Raw genomic sequence first — 22,192 nt, 5'->3', positions numbered from 1 at the left:
TCAGATGCCAGCAGTCCTGTTTAGTATCTACCCCAGAGCCCCAGCGTGTCCAGGTGGGGCGGGGGGGATGTTGCTTTTTTGGTATGATTCTTACAGTCTAATGGGACAGGAAAACACTGATTCTTTAAGAGAGTCACACAAATAAATGTAAAATGAAAGTGATGGTAAATGTGACGCAGGTGCCACGAGGACGCATTGAGGGTGGTTGGCCTGGTCGGGGAGGTCTTTCCTCAGGAAGTGCTGCAGCACAAGAAGCAGAGCATAAAGGGTCTGCAGGCCGTGTGCAGAACTGGACATGCCGTACGTCGGTTCCACATGCCCGCTAGGTCTGTCTTAGATTTCACTTACATCACTTCTGCTGATTTCCTGTGCTAACTCCCGATTGCCACATGGCGAGTCCATGGGCGCTGGATTACTGAGTAACGAGTTACTTAGTAATGAGGGACATGTGTCCCTCATTGTTACAGTGTCCCTGGGTGCAGGGTCACAAGACCACTTCTGATCTGGAGTACAGAGGCCACTGCCCAAACCACAGAGCTGCATAAAGATTTCTTGGTCTGCCTAGCTTTTCTCATATGGAGGTGTGTAGCTGGCAAACACACCACAGGGAACAGCCTCCTGGTGCTGGAGGGCTGGTCAGAGCGAATGAGCCATGTCAGCCAGAGGCTCGGGCTGGGCTGTGGGAGAGAACAGCCTCATGCCTCATGTGGCAGTGGCAGGGCCTTGAGTCACACTGAGCCATTTAGACTTCATCCTGAGGTCGCTGGGAGCCACTGGAAAGGTTCTGTTGGGTTTTTTCCCACTAACCACTAGACTACCAGAGATAAAGTTTTCTAAAAAATCTTTTTAAAGGTTTTTTTTTTTCAAGTGAAGCAGGCGGAGTAGGGATTTTTACAAATCTTTAAAAACTGGTTGTGATTCGTTGTAAAAGATCTTTTAAACAAGTAGCATCATATTTGCATTTTAGAGCTATATCTTAGCAGATGGAGAACAGATTGGAAAAATGATAGTCACTGCCTTAACATGAAACTCCATTGTTGCTAGAGTCAGCAACACTGTTCTTCTGCAAGATGGCTCGTATTTTGAGTCAACTAAATATTACTGTAAATGGTTTTTTTCAAATGTGTGGAATCTGCTCTTTAACCTAATTGTATTTTTCCCTGGCCGAGGATCCTTTTGTTTGCCAAGGTTTTTTTGTTTTTTGTTTTGTTTTGTTTTGTTTTGTTTTGTTTTGAAACGGAGTCTCGCTCTGTCACCCAGGCTGGAGTGCAGTGGCGCGATCTCAGCTCACTGCAAGCTCCACCTCCCACGTTCACACCATTCTCCTGCCTCAGCCTCCTGAGCAGCTGGGACTACAGGCACCCGCCACCATGCCCAGCTAATTTTTTGTATTTTTTAGTAGAGACGGGGTTTCACCGTGGTCTCTATCTCCTGACCTCGTGATCTGCCTACCTCGGCCTCCCAGAGTGCTGGGATTACAGGCGTGAGCCACCAAACCTGGCCTGTTTGCCAAGGTTCTTAATGAATGGTTGCTTATATTCCCTCTGTTGTCTTTGCTCCAAGTTCCTTCCCATTTCGGTAAGCAGCACTGTAGTTGAAAAGATACTGAATGGTCTTCACTCTCAGTCTTTCTGTAGGCCCTCAGCCTCCAAAAGCAATCTGGAAATCAGTTTAGTTTTTTTATTTTACCTTGAATTAAGGTTAATTTTATTTGATTAATTATACATCCTATACCCTGACATGAGCTAGAGTGACTCTAGAATCAACCAAGTTAGCATCATGGTCACGTACATGTTTTGGCACAGTGAGCAAAATACTTGGTTTCTTTTAGCTTCCATCTTCTCAAAAAGCAACAGAGGGTGCAGTGACTCACGCCTGTAATCCCAGCACTTTGGGAAGCTGAGGCAGGTGGATCACCTGAGGTCAGGAGTTGGAGACCAGCCTGGCCAACATAGTGAAACCCTGTCTCTACTAAAAATACAAAAATTAGCCAGGTGTGGCAGTGTGTGCTTGTGGTACTCAGGAGGCTAAGGCAGGAGAATCACTTGAACCCAGGATGTAGAGGTTGTAGTAAGCCACTGTGCTCCAGCCTGCCCGACAGAGCGAGACTCCACAACAGAGCAGTAATCTTAGTTCTCACTTCCTTTCCAGATGAAGTGATACAATTTTCATGAAGAAGAGAATATAGCAATGCTAAAGTTTTATTCATAGCAGGAGTTTTTTTGTTTGTTTGTTTTTTTCTGAGACGAAGTTTTGCTCTTGTTGACCAGGCTGGAGTACAGTGGTGTGATCTCGGCTCACTGCAGCCTCTGCCTTCTGGTTTCAAGCGATTCTCCTGCCTCAGCCTCCCAAATAGCTGGGATTGCAGGCGCATGCCACCACGCCCGGCTAATTTTTGTATTTTTAGAAGAGATGGGGTTTCACCATGTTGGCCAGGCTGGTCTCAAACTCCATAGCAGGAGTACTTCTAGATTCATAATATTTTATCACGTGGTATCACTGTTTACAACAGAAAATAAATGTGCAAAGGTAAAACTACTTGTCAACTGAGAAAGTGGACACATTCCAAAATAAACTTGAGAGTAATGTACTATAAAGAGCAAAATGTTATTTTATATGTAAATTTTTTTAATTTAATAGAGGTGGAGTGTCACTATTATGTTGCCCAGCCTGGTCTTGAACTCCTGGCCTCAAGCAGTCCTCCCACCTTGGCATCCCAAAGTGCAGGGATTGCAGGCATGAGCCACCAGGCCTGGCCCAAAATGTTTTTAAAAGCTCAGAAACGTATCTTGGATAATCCTTTTGTCCTGGAGAATCTTGAAGCATTAATTAGTAATGGGATGTTAGGCCCACTAGAGCATGTCTGAAAGACCCTTCCTTACTGTTGAAATCTGAGGGTGTGACAGAATAACTCAGACCACCACAGGATTTGATGAAAATGTATTCATTCACATAATTTGTTAGTCAAATAAATGAAGAGATTTATGCTTATTTTAGTAAGCTCTTCGTTAAATCTCATAATTTTTTTGAAAGTCATACCATATATTTTGAATGAATTGAAAAAGCCAAAATTTGAGTTGTTTAAAGATCCAAGGGAGCTGCACAGTGGCTCACACTTGTAATCCCAGCACTTTGGGAGGCCAAGGCACTTGAAGTCAGGAGTTCGAGACCAGCCTGGCCAACATGGTGAAACCCCTTCTCTACTAAAAATGACAAAAATAAGCCAGGCATGGTGGTGGGCACCTGTAATCCCAGCTACTTGGGAGGCTTAGGGAGGTGAATCACTTGAACCCAGGAGGCGGAGGTTGCAGTGAGCCGAGATCTCACCACTGCACTCCAGCCTGGGTGACAGAGTGAGACAACATCTCAAAAAAAAAAAAGATCCAAGGGAAACAGATCAAAGTAACACTTCACTTTTATGAAGGAAATAAATGATGGTCAGACAGTCTTCTAGGAATAACAGAAACCCAGAATCCTTCAGCCAGGTAGTCAATGTCAAGGCCAGGTGCAGCAGTTCATGCCTGGAATCCTAGCACTATGGGAGACTGAGGTAAGAGGACTGCTTGAGGCCAGCTTTGGGCAACACCGCTTGAGGCCAGCCTGAGCAACATAGACCTCCATTTCTAGCAAAAAAAAAAAAAAAGGCCAGGCCCAGTGGTGTGCACCTGTAGCCCTAGCTACCGGGGAGGCTGAGGTAGGTGGATTGCTTGAGCCCAGGAGGTCAAAGCTGCAATGAGCTATGTTTGTTTCACTTTACTGCAGCCTGGGTGACAGAGTGAGACTATGTCTCAAAAAGAAAAAAAAAAAAAAATAGTCAAAGGGAGGGTAGGGTTACAGAATTTACTCCATTAACACAAACTTACCCTCCCAGCCAGGATTATTAGGGAGCCATTCTGTGTGTTTATTGTACTGGACTGCACTGCAGTGGCACCGTACAGTTGCATGCTGTTTAAACAGCATCACCTATCTTATACTAAGACGTAGATCCAAGGGACTGTTGACTCCAAAATCAGTCCCCATTAATGGTGAAGAAATACATGGGTATTATGGGTATTGTTTTTTAAACTCTAGAAATGTTCTAACTAGAGGTAGCATTTTTAAAGTATATATCTGGTATTCTCAAGGTAGCTGATACCTTGAAGATTAAACTCATTTATGTAGATTATTCTGATGTTCTAAAATAAAATCAGCCTTTGATACTTTACCTTTGAAATCAACTTCTAAATCCAGTTGTTAACAAAACCTGAGTCATTTATTTTATATATAAAAGGTGCTTATTTAGTAATAAGACAAATGTCATTTCTGGTTGCCTTGTTAGGCTGTAATGCTTTTCATTATTTTAATAAACGATACAGGTAGTTCTGTGGAAGTATCCTTTTTTTAGTAATGGCTATTTGTAAATCTTTCAGAACCTTCTGAGGAAAGGAGGCCATACAGAAATTGAACCTCAGCACTTCTGTCAAGCTTTCCACAGAGAGGATGATACACTAATCATCATCATCAGAAATGAAGATATATCATCACATTTGCATCAGGTAGGTTGGAAATACCTTTTTTACAAAGAAATGTATTCCAGGCACATAAGTTGTTCTGTAATGATCAGACTCATCACTCTTTTTTTTTGTGTAGAAGAGAAGCTAACAGACATTTTGGGCCTTTAAGTGGGAAGATAGTGTATCACAGAATACTGCAATATTACCAAGTTATTTGTAGGGCAGATAGTTTTAAAAAAAAAAAACATATTAACTAAAGGAGACTTAGGTGTGAGATTGCTACATTTTTTCATCCAAAATATAAATCTGCATCACTTGATGTCTAACAATAAGAAATCTTGCCTTAAAAGACCTTTTGGAAATTTTCTGAACCATTATATTTACCAGCTAGTTGAATCAAAGTCATTGCTTGTCTCAGGAAGACCCAACTGTGGACAAAGGCTGGGTGCATCAACCTGCCGTTGTCAGCAGGCAGCCATCAGTGCTGGCACCGAGGGGAGCTGGCGACGAAGGAGGTGAAGTGAGGTGACCTGACTGGTTCCTTTTCAGTGCCTACAACCTCAGATGTGCTCTCTTCCCTCATGATGTATTATTTCCAACCTTTGGTAGTTTGAGACCTTTTTTTAATGAACTAATTTTGATGAGTTTGCAGCCCCTGGTGATGATGAGCTCAGTTAATATGCCTCATGCAGGGCAGAATGACCAGTCGGTAATCCAGGTTAAAATATTTTCAGCTGCTCCTGAACCTTGACTCTCTTGGATAAAAAAGCAAGGGAGTGTCTAAGAAAATATGCCCAGTGAGCCTCTGTTCACGGGGGTCCTTTTCGTGTCATGCAGATTCCTTCTTTGCTGAAGCTGAAGCATTTCCCCAGTGTCATCTTTGCTGGAGTAGACAGCCCTGGAGATGTTCTTGATCACACCTACCAAGAACTGTTTCGTGCAGGAGGCTTTGTGATAACAGATGACAAGATATTAGAAGCCGTAACATTAGGTTGGTCTTTGTTTTCTTTTCCTGTTTCTTTGAAGTCAGATCAGCTTCTCACCCAGTGACCTAAATACTGTTTCATCCAAAACAAATGATCAGCTCTAAAGAATATCAGTTGCCCCCTACTGAGGGCATAATTTCTGCTGTCTGCTGTGCTATTTTCATATAGTAATTCTCTTATAGCAATGCTTTTAACCTCTGTTAACTGATTTTTACCACTACACTTGCTTCTGAGTTCCCTCCCTCTCAGTAGTGCAGCTAAAATCAGGATTTTATTATATTTAGTCCCTTCACTTGCCAAGTCAGAGCAACTCTATATTAAATTTTTTGCTTAAAATCAACCTTCTCCATTTCTGATGTCATCACCCCTACCATCTTGATGTCACAAAAATCTAAAAAATGGCTACTAAGTCAGCTTATTTAATCATCTACTTGAAAACTCATACTTTACTTCTCTCAGGGCACTTTTATGCTAAAACCTGTGAACCTGCCTTGACTCTGATCGCATTGGAAGTGATACCACTTCTAGATCAAAGGCAGCATGTACCTTAACCAGCGTGACTTCTACACAGAAATTGGGATTTTAAATATTTGTAGGCACACGTCTGTAATCCCAACACCTTGGGAGGCCGAGGCAGGAGTATCCCTTGAGCTCAGGAGTTCAAGATCAGCCTGGGCAACACAGTGAGATCCCATCTCTACAAAAAAATAAAAATACTAGCCAGCTGTGGTGTGGTGGTGTGTGTCTGTAGTCCCAGCTAAGGAGGCTAAGGATGGAGGATTACTTGAGCCCAGGAGGTTGAGGCTGTAGTAAGCTGAGATCGTGCCACCACACTTCAGCCTGGGTGACAGCTGAAATCCTGTCTCAAAAAAAAAAAAAGATTCTGTATTTAGAAACTTTTGCCTCCCATTTCTCTACTGCAACTGGGCCTCCTGCTTCTCTTCTGTCACACAATTTGTACACAGAACTCTAGTTGCTGGTGACAACTCCACTGTGTTCTTGTCTACACAGTTACCTCCCACCATAGTGTGAGCAGGTGGGACCAGGCTGAGGGGCTTGTGAGAGCAGAATGCTGCCCAACCACATAAGCGCCAGTGATGGTGTGTAGTCTTAGTCTTTTTCTTATTTTACAAATAATCATCACTGGGCTTGGCATGAGCCAAAAGTAACCTTAAAGTTGTCATCTTCTCTTGCTGAGTTTATTCTGTTTTGTAGTTCAACTGAAGGAAATTATCAAAATCCTGGAAAAACTAAATGGAAATGGAAAATGGAAGTGGTTGCTTCACTACAGGGAAAATAAAAAGCTAAAAGAAGATGAAAGGTAAGGACTTGCTGTGTGTATGGTTCCTCCTGCCCCGCTGGGGAAGGGGAGAAACACCTCATGTTCCATGGGCTCCAGCGTAGTGCTGCAGTGGAATGGCCTTCATCAATAAAGAGCATGAGGGCTGCTGGCTCTGTATTCAATGAAGGAAGCTATGTGCTGTGACCGTAGCCAACAGTATGAGGCATGTATTTATCTAGACTAACAGAAGTAAGGGAGTCAAACTTAGCAGTCATGAAATGTCCATATTGTATTTAAGCCCTACTACTACAAACTGTAAAAAATATATGGAACTTATACCATTAATGCTTTTTTGGATACTTACAAGTTACCACCGTTTTAAAGAGAATGGAAAAATTAAGACCATAATATATCCTTAATTCAATTGTACCCTAAAATAAGAGGCTTATAAATGTACAAACTTTACTAAATCTAAAGCTATAATTTGTAAAAGGAAAAAATCCTTGGCTGAAGAGAGCTGGGGCTGAGAGATTCCTCCACATTCTCACAAGCAGGACCAATTGGAAAAGCAGACCTGACAAGTCCTTGCGAAATGAAGATTGCAGGCACTGTTAGGTGCATCCATGATCTCATTCAGACTTCATCCCAGGAGCTAGATAGCAAATCATTGCTTTCATAATGCAGAATTGAAGCAGAGTAGATAACACAAATGACCAAGGTGAAGCAAGTACTAAGTTTTGAAGCTGGGTTTCAATCCCAGAAAGATGAAACGACTGTTAGCTGCATGTGACCTTTAAGGAACAGAATCTCAGAAAGCTTTTCTCTTGGAGTGGAGCTAGCGAAGGAGAGAAGGAGCACAGGTTTCCTTGGCAGGAAAGGAGGGTGCAAAGGCTTCAGCAGGTCAAGGGTATGACCAGTTCACAGTGGACTTCAGTAACCAGCACTTTAGGGGAAAAACGTCAACTTTGGTAAGTAGATCACATTTAAGGTTCTGACATAGCACAGCACACCTATAATAATAAGCATAAATTAATCTAGCACTTCTAGGGCTTTGGGTAGAGAGAGTCATGTCACTTAACGACGGGGATACAGCCTGAGAAATGTCATTAGACGATTTTGTCTATGTGCAGACATAGAGTGTATCTACACAAACTTACATGGTAGAGCCTACTCCTAGACTGCAGACCTGTACATGTGACTGTACCGAATACTGTAGGCAGATTTAATTCAATGGTGGTATCTGTGTGTCTAAACACAAAAACGGTTCAGTAAATTACAGTGTTATAATTTTATGGGACCCCCATTGTATATGTGGTCTGTCATTGACTGAAACATCATTTTGTGGTACGTGAGCGTACTCACTGCTGTTGGCACTGCAGTGTGCTCTTCAAATTATACCACTCTGGCATTATGTAACAGGCATGATGTATTATTGAGAACTCATCAGAAAACTCTTCATATCCTTTGACCTTTTGTGGAATTTACCCAAAATTCTTATTGCAAAATCAACTTCAGTTCCATCTCTAGGAGGGAGATATGCAGACTACAATTAAATATTTTAAACTTTATACAAAATATTGCCCACCCAAAACTTAAACAATAGAAGCAAGTAAAAAGTTTCTATTCATAGAAAGAAAGATGGCATAAAAGTTGGTGTCATATAACTATGTTCAGTATGATGTCATAAAAAATGTATACAGGAGAAAGTGAAAGGAAATTGGTTCATGATGTTAAGAATGATTATCACTAGAGTTATGGGAATGGGTGTGATTTGGGTTTTCAACAAGTGTTGAGAACGTAAGTGATGAAGACTAGAGAGATGGAGTCAAAAGCAGAGACAGAGATGTTAAAAATTTAAACATACTGAATTAACACATTTTCCTAGTAGTGACAGAATTTTCAGGGAGGCAAGAAACCAAGAAAATTCTGGCTGCTACCTAATTTTAATGAAGTTGGTGATTAGCCCGCAAGGTATGAGAAGCATACATGTGCATTGCTCTACAAATATACAATGCAATAAGGCCCACTCAAAATTCATGAAAGGCTTGCCAAGCCACATGGCTTGATTGGTCATAGAATGAGGCCTATGTTGAAAATCCACATTTACAAAAGGAGTAGGTACAGTTGTATGTTTTGAGGCAACCAAAGTGTGTCATGAAAAAGAACATCAAGAAGAAAGGCAGAGGATCTCATAAGTTTGAATGGTTAAACTGAAGGCAAGAAAAAGTCCTAAGAATAAAACTGAAAATGAATATTTTAATATGCCTATGTATCTTTCAGAGTGGATTCAACTGCACATAAAAAGAACATAATGTTGAAGTCATTTCAGAGTGCAAATATCATTGAATTGCTTCATTATCACCAGTGTGACTCTCGATCATCAACAAAAGCAGAAATTTTGAAATGTTTGCTAAACCTGCAAATTCAGCATATTGAAGCCAGGTTTGCTGTCTTCCTAACAGGTAATTCACAGGCCCATTTTACTCAGTTAATGCCAAAATTGGTCAGCTCTAGGAATGTCCAAGTTGAGCCATTTAGATACCTGACCATTTAGATACCTGACGAATAGTATCAGGTATTTAAATGGCTTGGCATCCCATGGATACCAGAATCACCCAAATCTGCTGATGCTGAAGCCCTTATATAAAATGTAGTATTTACAGGTTAACTCCACAATCCTCCTATATATGTTAATCAGCTCTAGATTACTTACAATACTCAATACAGTGTAAATAGTTATACCTGTATTATTTTTTAAATAAATACTGGGGCTGGGCGCAGTGGCTCACACCTGTAATCCCAGCACTTTGGGAGGCAGGTGGATCACTTGAGGTCAGGAGTAAGAGACCAGCCTAGCCAACATGGTGAAACCCCATCTCTACTAAAAATATAAAAATTAGCCGGGTGTGGTGGTTCATGCCAGTAGTCCCAGGTGCTTGGGAGGCTGAGGCAGGAGAATGGCTTGAACCCCAGAGGTGGAGGTTGCTCTTAAAAAAATTTGTGGGGCAGCCAGGCACAATGGCTCACACCTGTAATGCCAGCACTTTGGGAGGCTGAGGCAGGTGGATCACTGAGCCCAGGAATTTGAGGCCAGCTTGGGCAACTTAGCGAGACCTCATCTCTACAAAAATTGGGAGGTGTGGTGATGTGTGCCTATGGCCCCAGCTACTCAGGGGGTTAAGGCAGAAGGATTGCTCGAGCCTGGGAGGTCAAGGCTACAGGCTACAGTGAGCCATCATCACACCACTGCACTCTAGCCTGGGCGGCAGAACAAGACCCTATCTTAAAAAAAAAAAAAAAAAAAGTGTTCAGAAAAATTTACGTAAAGAACCATAATTATCATTTTTCAGAGATTTTCTTCAGTATTTTCCCCACCACCCCTGATGGAGGCATCTATTCCCAAAGCTTCAAATCTTTTCTTAGCTTGGAACCCAACACCTTTTCTCCCCCTACCTGCTGCACGAGGAAGTTCCACAGATTTTTTTAAATAAAAAAACCAGGTCCTGCAATGTAAAAGTGCATTAATTAACCAAAAGTTTTGTGTTTTGTTTTGTTGTTGTTGTTTTTACAGACAAGCCTACTATCCCCAGAGAAGTCTTTGAAAATAGTGGAATCCTTGTTACAGATGTAAATAACTTTATAGAAAACATAGAAAAAGTAGCAGCTCCATTTAGGACTAGCTATTGGTAAGAACACTTTTTAATGTGACTTTCCCATGTGAGTTGGAGCTGTTGATGGCAAATACTGACATTTGTGTCTAAGGGAAACTTGTTTACATATTTCATGCTATAAATTTAAAGTGTTTAGGGGTGGAATTGCTATTTGGCATAAATAGGAATTCCTAAATGAAGAAACCATCTACTAAAATTACCCATTTTATCTGATGTGCATTTTCACTTGCTGTTAACTTGGATTGCCAGTACGGAACATAATGTAACCTTAGAGTGCATAGGAGTTTTCCCCATTAGAGCATCTCACTTTTGAAATATACTTGTTCATATTATTTTAAGAAGTTCTTATCAATTTTGTGTTTCTTCAGGTGACTCAACTACAGCCTGCCTGGATATGGATGATGCCAATAAAAAATTATTATTTTCCCTTTGGAAAACTTGTGAACATGTGAATACACATGTGAACAGTCTTATATTTGAAAAATCAATGTTCTACAACCTGGAAAGTTTTCATTTTCTGTATTTTGCTGAAATATGTCACAGTGGCATTGTAGTTGTCCGTTATCTTTGGGTTGCAGTGCTAGATACTGTTTTAAATTATTTTCATTTTAAATAAGATGCCTTCTAAGCTATTGAGCTTAATATTAAAAATAAGAATTTTACAACATGTTTACTTAGTTGGAGCAAAAATAAGTCTATTTTAACAAATAGCTTTGTTTTTGCATGCTAATGTCAGAAAGGCCCATGATGCACATTATGCTCTGTTTTAAAGGTTTTACCATCCTTGTAAAAACTATAATCTTAAATGGTTTTATTTGCTGTTATACAAACAACACTACATAAACTTAAAACATTTTTTCCTAAATGGTACAAATTTATAAACTATCATTTTTCACTTATGGTATTTGTAAATACTACACTACAAAAATCAGCTTTCTGAGAAAGAAAGAATCATTTATTTATGATATTGAAAATTTCTACAGTAAAAACTCAAAACCACGCAAAAAACGTTTGTAAGATACATGGTATCTATTTGGAGCAAAGGCTTTTTTGTAACTAATTTGTTTCCTTTTTTTAAATAAAGAGAACTAAAAATCATCTCTTTCTGCAATGATTTTTATAGCAGAAATTGACTCATCTGGAGTGCTCTAGCAATTTTTAGGCCACTTAGCAGAACAGTAAGCTTCCACAGGAAACCTCCACTTCTGTCCTTTGGGCCTGGCCTGTTCTGTTTCTGGGTTCTTTCCCTCCCAAAGTCAAGTACACTGAGTAACAGGTTAAAGAATGGCAGTTTCACCTGGCTTTTACAGGGAAGCTTCTCTCAGAAGTCATTAAGTCGGTTTTTATTATTCCTAAACAAAAGAGCTTTATTTTCTCCTGAGTAGGTTTTAGAGTTTTAATTGTTGACAGTTTTTCAGTTACTAATAGAACCGCAATCATTTCCTTTCATTTTTCCAAGGACAGGAATCTATTAAGGGAACCATTAACTATTCAGTACAGTGAATTACTTCCAGATTACTAAGGAAAAGGAAAGTGAGCAGGTATAAGCTGCCCAACACCTATCTGCCTGAAATATGCACCTTTCAGGTTGGACCTAGTAACACTCACCTCCCCTTGCTGAAAAGCTTCCCAGCACCCACGAGGCCATCTTTCTCAGTTTCCATGCTACGTTTTCTGCAACTCTACTAATAAGCAAACCATATCATGTGTTCGCCAAACTGAGTCATCCCAGTAACTACTATTACCATCTTTGTCTCCACTGGCCTGGCACACAAGGTATTCAGTAAATACGCTGAATGAAGAATATGAAGATGTGTTTTTTCCTTTTCACTTATTACTAACCCAACTTGGGCCTTTGCTTGCATGGGAAGAGAAAAAGTCTTGCTGGAACTAGATAATTTTATCATACATGTGAAGCAGTGGTTTTCAACAACATCTGGAGACATTTTCGGTTGTCATTCCAGGATGGTGCTATTGGCATCTAGTGTGTGGAGGCCAGGGATGCTGCTACAATCAGTTCTACAATGCAAAGGCAGGCCCCTTCAGCAGAGAATGATCCAGCCCAAAACATCAGCTGTGGGAAGTCGAGAAGCTCTACCATTTTGGCAATCTAAACAACAATCTACATCACCACCCTAGTTCCTTTAACACATCATCTGCCTTAGTCTGTCTCCTTCATACTCTGAAGAGTCAGTCTTTATCTGTGGTAAACAACAGCATCTGCAGTGAGGCTCATCACTGTCAGGGGAAAAGGCCTTATATGTAAACACTTCATCATTTCAATTACACGAAAACTATTAGAGCACCTATTCTACCTGACAATTCACTTACTCCCTTACAATTGCTGCTATAAGCAAAATGATTGAACACTGTATTTTTTCTGCACAAAGATTATCAGTCTAGTAATTGTGCTGAGTCAAGAATAAAATGAGGTCTACTCACAGGGAAGCCAGATGACAGGACCTGCTGTGATCCATCCAGATCAGAAGACACCCACGCTTTCCACTGCTGAGCACCTGACTGGCATTGACTCCAGTGCTACTAAAGGAAGCACAGCAGCTGTGACCCTTGCAATCAGGACACACAGACCAACACTGGGCAGTAGGTTCCACAATTTGGCTTTATTTTGCAGTACAGAAATCATTTGGAGCCATTTTGAGACAGAAGTAGAGGCTCTGTCAAGTCAATACTGCATTGCAGCTTGGTCCACTGAAGAAGCCACGCCTGAGATATAAAAGATGCTCTACACTTTACCCGCTTTACGTTTGCTTCCTCTCCCCTTTTCCCTCATCAACTTTATTAGGTTAAAACACCACATACAGGCTTTCTCCAAATGACTCCCTATGTCTGCAGTTTGGTTAGAATTTTATGCCCACATAAACCAAACTTGTGGCTATGCTATTTGGGCCCTGCCATAACATTTGACATAATACAAAATATAAAGTCATAGGGAAAACTTCTGGATGCCGTCCCAAACCATGGATTATTCAATTTAGAATCTCCTGAACCTCAAGAGGGTAGATGGCACACAACCTGTATGGATCCAGCTCTTGAGAAGCAGAAGCACACAGCTACACTGATTAAAAGATACAAATACTGTCTCAAGTTTTCTGTATTGGTATCCCAATGTTTGTTTAAAACTGATCCTTCACTAGGGAAAAAAAAAGCCAGTTTGGTTAAATTGAACAGAATGTAACTGCCAATTCTGAATAGCCACTCCATGAAAACAAGTTAATACATAATATTAGAAAGATGAAGGGGAGTATTTACTGGCACACAGCGCTCTTCACTCTCTCCATTTTGATTACAAAAGCAGGCCTTACAATATTGATTTCATATGCATTATTTGCCAAATTTTAAATGTGTCCTAATTAGATAATAACATGTACTGCTGTTAGTCTTCACCATAGATGTCATTTTTCTTGCGCTTCATTTCCTCAAAGTCAAATTCTGATCCTGTCATCCTCTTGTAGATGTTTTTAATGTCATCACACGTTGTCTCAAAATGAGTGGTGGCATCGTATGTGCGGGAAATAAAGATCTGAAAACAAAAATTACAAAGACTTCAGACTATGGAGGGATGTCTTCCAGTGAAACCTGCCCATATCCTTTTACACCTCCATACTCACCTGGCTTTCCATTCCCAAGTCTTTCGGTACCAGGAGGTCACTGATGCTAACAAATCTGGAGGGAGAGAGAATTCAGTCAGGTGAGCTGGTCCTACACCTGACCGCAGCTCTGCCTGAGATCAACTGAGAGGTACAGATGACTCCCACAGAGCAGCCAGCGGCTACCTGCCTTGCCCTCACATTCGTTCCACCATGGTGGAGCCACAATCAAAAGGCCTCAGTTTGCATCTCGGCAGATATAAAAAAACACAACTCACTTCTGTTCAATTGGTTCCAAGAGCTCCAAAGCTGGTCTGATTTCCTTCTCGGGCTCCTTGGTTTCCACGGTTGTACTAACTATGGCAATGTACTTCCCTTGTGCCGCTACATTGTGCGCAAAGGAGATCATGCAGACATAGATATCTAGAAACAAATAATAACAGCTCACTGCCTCAACTGTGTCCATGTCATGAGGTGTAAGTTAAAATTACTCTCAACAGGCAAGATCTTCTACACTTAAGTGCTAAACTGTGACAGAGCTGGATGTAAAGTACACAAATATTTGACAAGAATTTCTTTTAACCTACTAGAGAATAAGAATTTAAGTGGTAGCAAACTGCTGAACTTTGGAATGAGATCTCTTAACAGCTCTGTCATACCTAACTAAAAAAGCTACCAAACCATATTAACTGTTCTAGGAGATTCTTCCATTCTGGACCTTGCATTTGGAAAGGTTCTGAATGGCTAAGAAAGGATGTACTTAGTACTGATGTCCTCATTTACTTATTAAAGTAATGTAAAATTGCAGGATCCACATAAACCACTTCTGAGTTGGCATAACTTGATAGAATTCTCAATTAGACTTGGTCTGTATTATCACTCATCCAATTAATTGTGTAATTTCCAGAATAGAAAAGCATTTGGATAGGAGAGCATTTAAAGGCAAAAAAACAAGCCAAAAAACCCCAAAAAACTATGGGACCTCCTTTATTCTTTCTATACTCACAAGGACCCAGGACCGGCTTGGGAACCTTTCGGAAGATTTAAGTCCAGTCCCTTTGTTCTACAGATCATCTTTTGTGATTGGTTTGTGTGTTTAAACAGTCTGGCTCTGTCACCCAGGTTGGAGGCAGGGATGCAATGACAGCTTACAATAACCTGAAACTCCTGAGCTCAAGTGATCCTCTCCCACCGTACTGTCCCACGTAGCTAGGACTACAGGTGTGTGCACCATGCACGCCTAGCTTTTTTTTTTTTTTTTTTTTTTTTTTGTAGAGATGAGATCTCACTATGTTACCCAGGCTGGTCTTGAACCCCTGGCCTCAAGCAAGCCTTCTGCCTTGGCCTCCCATGATTTCATTTCTTATATGGGGGGAGAAAAATCATAATACAGATAGCTCTTACCTGTCCCATAAAGCCTGATTACCCTTTTTAAGCTGCATTTTAGATAAAAAGATTTGGGGCTTCTAGTTGAAAGGAAAATGGGAACATCGAAGGGTTACAAACAACTGGCTAAGACAAATAAATTAGGACTTGCAATTTTAGAGCCATGTCCTGATCACAGAAATGAAAGGTAGACACTGCTAGAATCAAATGTAAGTACTAAGATTACAAATAAGGACACAGAAGTAGCTATATCATTAGCTCAAGAATATACTCGGGTCAGTTAACTATTAAGCATAAACCTCCACAGGCACCTACTGTTAGAGCTGGGAGACCCAGGGTTCACCAAGCCCAGTCTGTTCATTCTACAGATGGACACAAGTCCAAGGCTGGCTCCGAGTCGAACCTGTCCACATCAACACAATGCTGCCGGACCAGGAGGAGGTACAATGACGACATTTTTTCCCCATATGTAAACCAATGTCTGTTCACTAATACAGCATACAAAATTAGGAATCTAGGATACAACACAAAGCAAAGTATATCTTACAAAATTCTACCGACATCTGCTGGTCTTCAAACCTCACCTGACTTTCGATTGACTTGGTTCTGTGGAATAATGATCTGGCAGGAGTTGGCATCATTGGTGTTCTTGATGGGGTGGCTGAGGATGCAAATAACTCTGATCACCTGGCCCACTTTTTCTACCCGATCTTTTACATAGCTGGGGTCACAGATGAGCTGCTTACAACGAGCAATCTATAATAAAGCATTTAAGAAGACACTGAAGCTGACAAAGATATATGGAAACACATCCCATGTTCATAGTTTGGAAGACTTAGTATTGTTGAGATATCAAAAACCATCGTAAAGTTCATATTGGTTCCCAAGGGATTGAATTCTGGAACAACCAAAACAATCTTAAGAACAGCAAAGCTGGAGGACTCACTAAAAAGCTACAGTGACCAATTCAGTGTGGTACTGGCATAGTGACAAACGTATGGACCAATGAAACAGAAAAGACAGCCAGAAATAAACCCTCGCATCCACAGTACAGTGATTTCTGACAAAGTTGCAAAGACCATTCAATGAGGGAAAAGCAGTCATTTCAACAAATCGTCCTGGGAAAACTATCCACATGCAAAAGAATGAAGTTGGACCCTACCTGACACCACAAAAACTAACTCAAAATGGAATAAAGACCTAAATGTAGTATCTAAAACTATAAAACTCTTAGAAGAAAACAGTGGAAAAGCTTCCTGACGTTGGAGTTGGCAGTAATTCCTTAGATCTAAAACCAAAGACATAGACAACAAAAAGACTTCATGAAAATAGGATTTCATGAAAATTTTAAAAATTTTGTGCATAGCCAGGCATGGTGGCATGTGCCTGTAACCCCAGCTACTTGGGAGGCTGACAGGAGAATTGCTTGAGCCCAAGACTTTGAGTCCAGCTTGGGTAACACAGAGCAAGACACTGTCTCTCTTAAAAAAAAAAAAAACAAAAAAATTTTTTGCATCAGAAGATACTAATCAAGAGTTTAGGCAACTCACAGAATGAGAGAAAATATCTGCAAATTATATAGCTCATAAGGGATTAATACCCACAATATATCAAGAACCCCTAAAAACAACAAACCCTGATCCAAAAATGATCAAAGGGCTGGGCGCAGTGGCTCACACTTGTAATCCCAGCCCTTTGGGAGGCCAAGATGGGCGGATCACCCGAGGTCAGGAGTTGGAAACCAGCCTGACCAACATGGTAAAACCCCATCTCTACTAAAAATACAAAACTAGCTGGGCATGGTAGCGCACGCCTGTAATCCCAGCTAATCAGGAGGCTGAGGCAGGAGAATTGCTTGAATCTGGGAGATGAAGGTTGTGGTAGCCAAGATCACGCCATTGCACTCCAACCTGGGCAATGAGCAAAACTCCTCTCAAAAGGAAAAAAAAAAAAAAATCGAAGGACTTGAATAACATTTTTCCAAAGAAGATATATAGGTGGCCAATAAGCACATGCAAAGATGTTCAACATCACTAATCATAATTTCAGTGAGATACTACCTCACAACCATTAAGACTGCTACTGTCAAAACAGAAAATAAGCGTCAAGGATATGGAGAAACTGGAACTTCTTGTGCACGACTGATGGGAATGTAAAATGGTCCAGCCACTATGAAAAATGGTATGGCAGTTTCTCAAACATTAAAAACAGAATTACCATAAATGTTCCAGCAATTCCACTTCTGGGTACACACCCAAAAGAACTAAATGCATGGTCTTGATGAAATATTTGTACATCCATTTTCATAGTAGCATTATTCACAGTAACTAAAACATGGAAGCAATCCAGGTATCCATTAAAGGATGAATGGATAAGCCAACTATGGTCTATCCATACACTGGAATATTATTCAGCCTTAAAAAGGAAATTCTGACACATGCTACAACACAGATGGAACCATGGAGGCATCATGCTAAGTGAAATAAGTCACAAAAAAATACTATATTATTCCATTTATATAAAATATAGTAGTTAAAATCATAGAGAAAGAAAGTAGAATGGTGCTTGCCAGTGGCTAAAAGCAGGGAATGAGGAGTTATTACTCAATTGGTAGTTTCCTTTAGAAGAGGAAAAGTGACGGCGGGCATAGTGGCTCACACCTATAAAATCTCAGCACTTTGGGAGGCCAAGGTGGGTGGATCATCTGAGGTTAGGACCAGACTGGCCAACACGGGGAAACCCCGTCTCTACTAAAAATACAAAAACTAGCCGGGCGTGGTGGTGCGCATCTATAATCCCAGCTACTTGGGAGCTGAGGCAGGAGAATTCGCTTGAATACCGGAGGCAGAGATTGCAGTGACACAGATCATGCCACTGCACTCCAGCTTGGGTGACAGAGTAAGACTCCATCTCAAAAAAAAAAAAAGAGGAAGTGTTATGGAGATGAATGGTGGTTGTACAACGAAGTGAATACATTTAATACCACTGAACTGTACACTTAACAATGGTTAAGATGGTAAATTCTGGCCGGGCACAGTAGCTGACGCCTGTAATCCCAACATTTTGGAAGGTTGAGGCAGGTGGATCACCTGAGGTCAGGAGTTCGAGACCAGCCTGGCCAACATGGTAAAACTCCGTCTCTACCAAAAATACAAAAATTAGCCAGGCATGGTGGCAGGCGCCTGTAATCCCAGCTACTCAGGAGGCTGAAGCAGGAGAATCACTTGAACCCAGGAGGCGAAAGTTGCAGTGAGCCAAGATCGTGCCACTGCACTCCAGCCTGGGCAACTGAGAAGAAAAAAAAAAAGAAAAAGAAAAAAAAAAACCCGTTTATCTCTATCTCCTAAACAGCTATTATGCTGAAAATACAAGCAGTGTTACTGTCCCTGATGAAGATCTTCCGGTGGAACATGATGTGGAGATGGAAGATAGCGATACTGATGATCCCAACCCCACAAAGGTGGCTGGGTGAAGTTTGTTGGACCCAGGTGGTAAACAGTGCTATTTGCACTGATATGCCTGAGAATTAAGTTAGCATTAACAAAACCTAGTAATGAACATGTCAAACAAAATATGACTTCTTTTGTGCTTTGTAACTTCATTTAAAGTAGATAAGCCAATCACACTACGACAGAGTCAAGATGAAACGGGGTTATAAAGAAGTTGCCTAAAATATATGTTCAAAAGACCCAATTAAGTAACAGTTTAGAAGGCCAGGCACAGTGGCTCATGCCTGTAATCCCAACACTTTGGGAGGCTGAGGCGGGTGAATCACTTGAGGCCGGGAGTTCAAGACCAGCCTAGCCAAAATGGTGAAACCCCTTCTCTACTAAAAAATACAAAATTAGCTACGTGTGGTAGCATGCACCTGTAATTCCCACTGCTCAGGAGGCTGAGGTAGGAGAATCACTTGAACATGGGAGGTGGAGGTTGAAATGAGCTGAGATCACGCTACTATACTCCAGCCTGAGCGGCAGAGCAAAACGATTTGATGTCTCAAATAAATAATTAAATAACATTTTAGTAGATAAAACACACAAACCTAACATCACCCAGCACAGGAATTTACATCCTCAGGTGTATCACGACTGAGGGCTGTGGGTGCGGAACACCTTGATTCCAATTCTACCTCAGCCATTCATTGAATTGTGTGCCCTTGTAGATGTTTCTTAATTTAAGCCTCCAGGTATAACCTGGACGTAATACCTGCCTCTTAGGATTCTTGTAAGGAATAAAGAGGTTGAAAATGTGCTTCACAAATTATTATCAGGCTTTTTTTGCCCTAAGTCAGTCCTGTATTTTCTCTCCCTTACTCATTGTCCCCTTACACTAGCTACCAAACTCTGATCTCAAACTTTCATTTCCAGTGAGACCTAAACAATTGAAAATGCCCCCCACCCCACCACCCAGGTTTCTACATTCCCACACAGCTTAATATTAAAAAGATAAAGCTTAGATTTTTAGAATTCCAGTGAGACAGTAAAATAGTGCACTTTGAAGTGCGTCCTCTACTGCAAGAACTGTTGCAGATATTAACAGTGTCAAATGGCAGAAGAATTAATTCATATGGTGATAAAGGGAAACAGATCTTTTTTTTTCCTTGTAATTTTTTTTTCAGCGGCATCCACATCACCCGAGAGGTTTCAAGAAAATGCAGAGCCTTCTCAGACCTACTGATTAGAACATGCAATAGAACCAGATTAATGACACTTTATATATAATTCAAATTTGAGAAACACTGCTCAAAACCCCACCCATGTAGGTGGCAAGTATAGTTCAATTTAAATGAAAATTTGGGAGACAGGCACAACCCAAACTCTACAAATACAGAATACTTACTATTTAGAGCTTCCCTATAATGCATATTTTATTATTAAAATAACAACTGACAACAAAAAAAGATGTTTTTTAAAACAAAGCACAGCAACTGTAATTAGTCCTTAGTCACGATAAATACTAACTTCCCATACAGAAATCATATGCATCAGTGTCCACACCAAAATAAATATTTACAATACACAATTTTCTTCACAAGAACACAGTATTTTTTTCATTTTAAAAGCTACTTACTTCTCCTTCAGATTTTACACCAATTACTTTTCCATTCTGCACAATGATTTCTTCAATGGGTTTATTCAGCATATAGGTACCTCCATAAATAGCACTTAGCCTGGAAAATTTTTTAAATCCCAATTAATATATAATTGTTTCAACTCCTAAAGTCCCCTTCCTTAGATCTTAATGAGTTATAGGTAATATACATTTGTTCAATTTCCTTCTAGAAAGATGTCAGCTTTAAAGTGATTAAAGCATGAAAACAGTCAAAAACACAAACTGATAATCACAGTTGTAAATACCAAGTCAAAAAAAATCGCTAACCAGGCACTTGTCTTTCCAGCTGCCCACTTGGCCCTCCTCCAACTGCACTTTCTTCCCTTCCTTTCATTCCTGCTCTAAAGCTTCTTCATAAATGTTCACTCCTGCTCTAAAACTTGCTTCAGTCTCTCCTTCTGCCTTATGCCCCTAGGTCATTCTTTCTTCTGAGGAGAAAAGAAGTGAGGTTGCTGCAGACCCGTACGGATTCATCTCAGCGCGATAACATATTTTGGTGCCTGTGACTGGGATACCTTCCACCAGTAACACACTTTGGTGCTGTGTGACTCAGATACACTCCCTAGTAGTAAGAGACCTGTACACCTCATCATCTTTGGCTGGAGGCATTCAACCCCCATACACGGTTTTCTTCTCCCCTTTCACTCTCCTGCTTGCTAACCAACCACCAGAACAGTTCCTCTCGGCTGCAGCAGCTCTGCTTCCACAGCTTATCCCTCAGCTCACCCTGACGGATGGCTCTTCCGGGTGGGAAGGACCTTGGGGTTCACACTGAGTAGACCTGAGACACTAATGGCCCTCCTGGACAGGAGGTTCGCAAGACTGGTGAGGCTAAAGTCTAAAGCCATGCCATGTCTGGGTTTTACTCTGCTTCTTCAACTAAAATCGGCTCTTTCCCAAAAACCCACACTGTCTAATTCTCCTGTTTTTCCTTGTGTGTGTGTGTGTGTGTGTTCTAAAATGGCCTTGTGCAGTTGTGGGACTATCCACATGAGAGGCAAATCTGCCATTTCTCTGGATTCACGTTCAGGGGAAGGGCAAGGGCAAGGTCAGGGGAACGGCTGACCAGTAATAGCTATATTCGTCTAATCCTCTGGCATATAAATAAAACTATGGACTTAAAACACTGTCAGAAGGAACTGGAGGCAGTGGTTCACGCCTAATGCCACCACTTTGGGAGGCCGAGGTCAGCAGATGGCTTCAGCGCAGGAGTTTTGAGACCAGCATGGGCAACATGGTGAAACCCTGTTTCTACAAAAAATACAAAAATTAACCAGGCACGGTGGCGCTCATCTGTAGTCCCAGCTACCTGGAATGCTGAAGTGGCAGTATCACTTGAGCCTGAGAGGTCGAGGCTGCAGTAAGCTGTGATCACACCACTGCACTCTAGCCCAGGTAACAAAGCAAAATGCTGTCTCAAAAAAAGATTGTCATAAAGGGGGGAAAAAAGGCAGCACTGGAGAACGACTTAAAGCAGCAAAAACTGGAGACTGAAAAGACTCTTGAAAGGAATGAACTGGGTGAGATCTTTATGTGGTTTATAGGGTTTTCCCCTCAGGCAGCAACTTCCCTAGTCATTGCAACATGGCACAGCTAGAACAGAAGCACAGCGCCTGCAGTCTTATTGATTTGAGATGTGACAGAATTTGGGGTG

At 41.0% G+C, this 22,192-nt stretch overlaps 2 protein-coding genes across 11 annotated transcripts in view; one reads left to right on the top strand and one right to left on the bottom strand.

Annotated features, from left to right (window-relative positions):
* The window catches only part of TASOR2 (transcription activation suppressor family member 2), a 78,555-nt gene extending 67,025 nt beyond the window's left edge, over positions 1 to 11,530 (top strand). For 7 of the 10 annotated variants that reach the window (XM_011762744.3, XM_011762738.3, XM_011762739.3 and 4 more), the window contains 6 exons: positions 4,410 to 4,535; positions 5,331 to 5,484; positions 6,695 to 6,800; positions 9,042 to 9,223; positions 10,333 to 10,447; positions 10,801 to 11,530. In XM_011762744.3, the coding sequence (XP_011761046.2) occupies positions 4,410 to 4,535; positions 5,331 to 5,484; positions 6,695 to 6,800; positions 9,042 to 9,223; positions 10,333 to 10,447; positions 10,801 to 10,804 (687 nt within the window). In that variant the 3' untranslated portion in view covers positions 10,805 to 11,530. Of the gene's footprint in view, positions 1 to 4,409; positions 4,536 to 5,330; positions 5,485 to 6,694; positions 6,801 to 9,041; positions 9,224 to 10,332; positions 10,452 to 10,800 lie in introns of those variants that run through there. The other 3 variants (XM_071070521.1, XM_024796745.2, XM_011762735.2) reach the window with 1 other exon arrangement.
* Positions 11,531 to 13,033: 1,503 nt separating this feature from the next.
* The window catches only part of LOC105494372 (GDP dissociation inhibitor 2), a 48,584-nt gene continuing 39,425 nt past the window's right edge, over positions 13,034 to 22,192 (bottom strand). Inside the window, exons 7-11 of the mRNA XM_011762732.2 lie at positions 20,497 to 20,596; positions 16,011 to 16,182; positions 14,319 to 14,463; positions 14,062 to 14,116; positions 13,034 to 13,973 (exon numbers count right to left, since the gene is read on the bottom strand). Coding sequence (XP_011761034.1) covers positions 13,827 to 13,973; positions 14,062 to 14,116; positions 14,319 to 14,463; positions 16,011 to 16,182; positions 20,497 to 20,596 — 619 coding nt within the window. The 3' untranslated portion in view covers positions 13,034 to 13,826. The remainder of the gene's footprint in view (positions 13,974 to 14,061; positions 14,117 to 14,318; positions 14,464 to 16,010; positions 16,183 to 20,496; positions 20,597 to 22,192) is intronic.

Source organism: Macaca nemestrina, chromosome 9 (genome assembly GCF_043159975.1).
Source record: "Macaca nemestrina isolate mMacNem1 chromosome 9, mMacNem.hap1, whole genome shotgun sequence".
Taxonomy (NCBI): Eukaryota; Metazoa; Chordata; class Mammalia; order Primates; family Cercopithecidae; genus Macaca; species Macaca nemestrina.
This window is presented reverse-complemented; position numbering and strand designations above follow the sequence as displayed.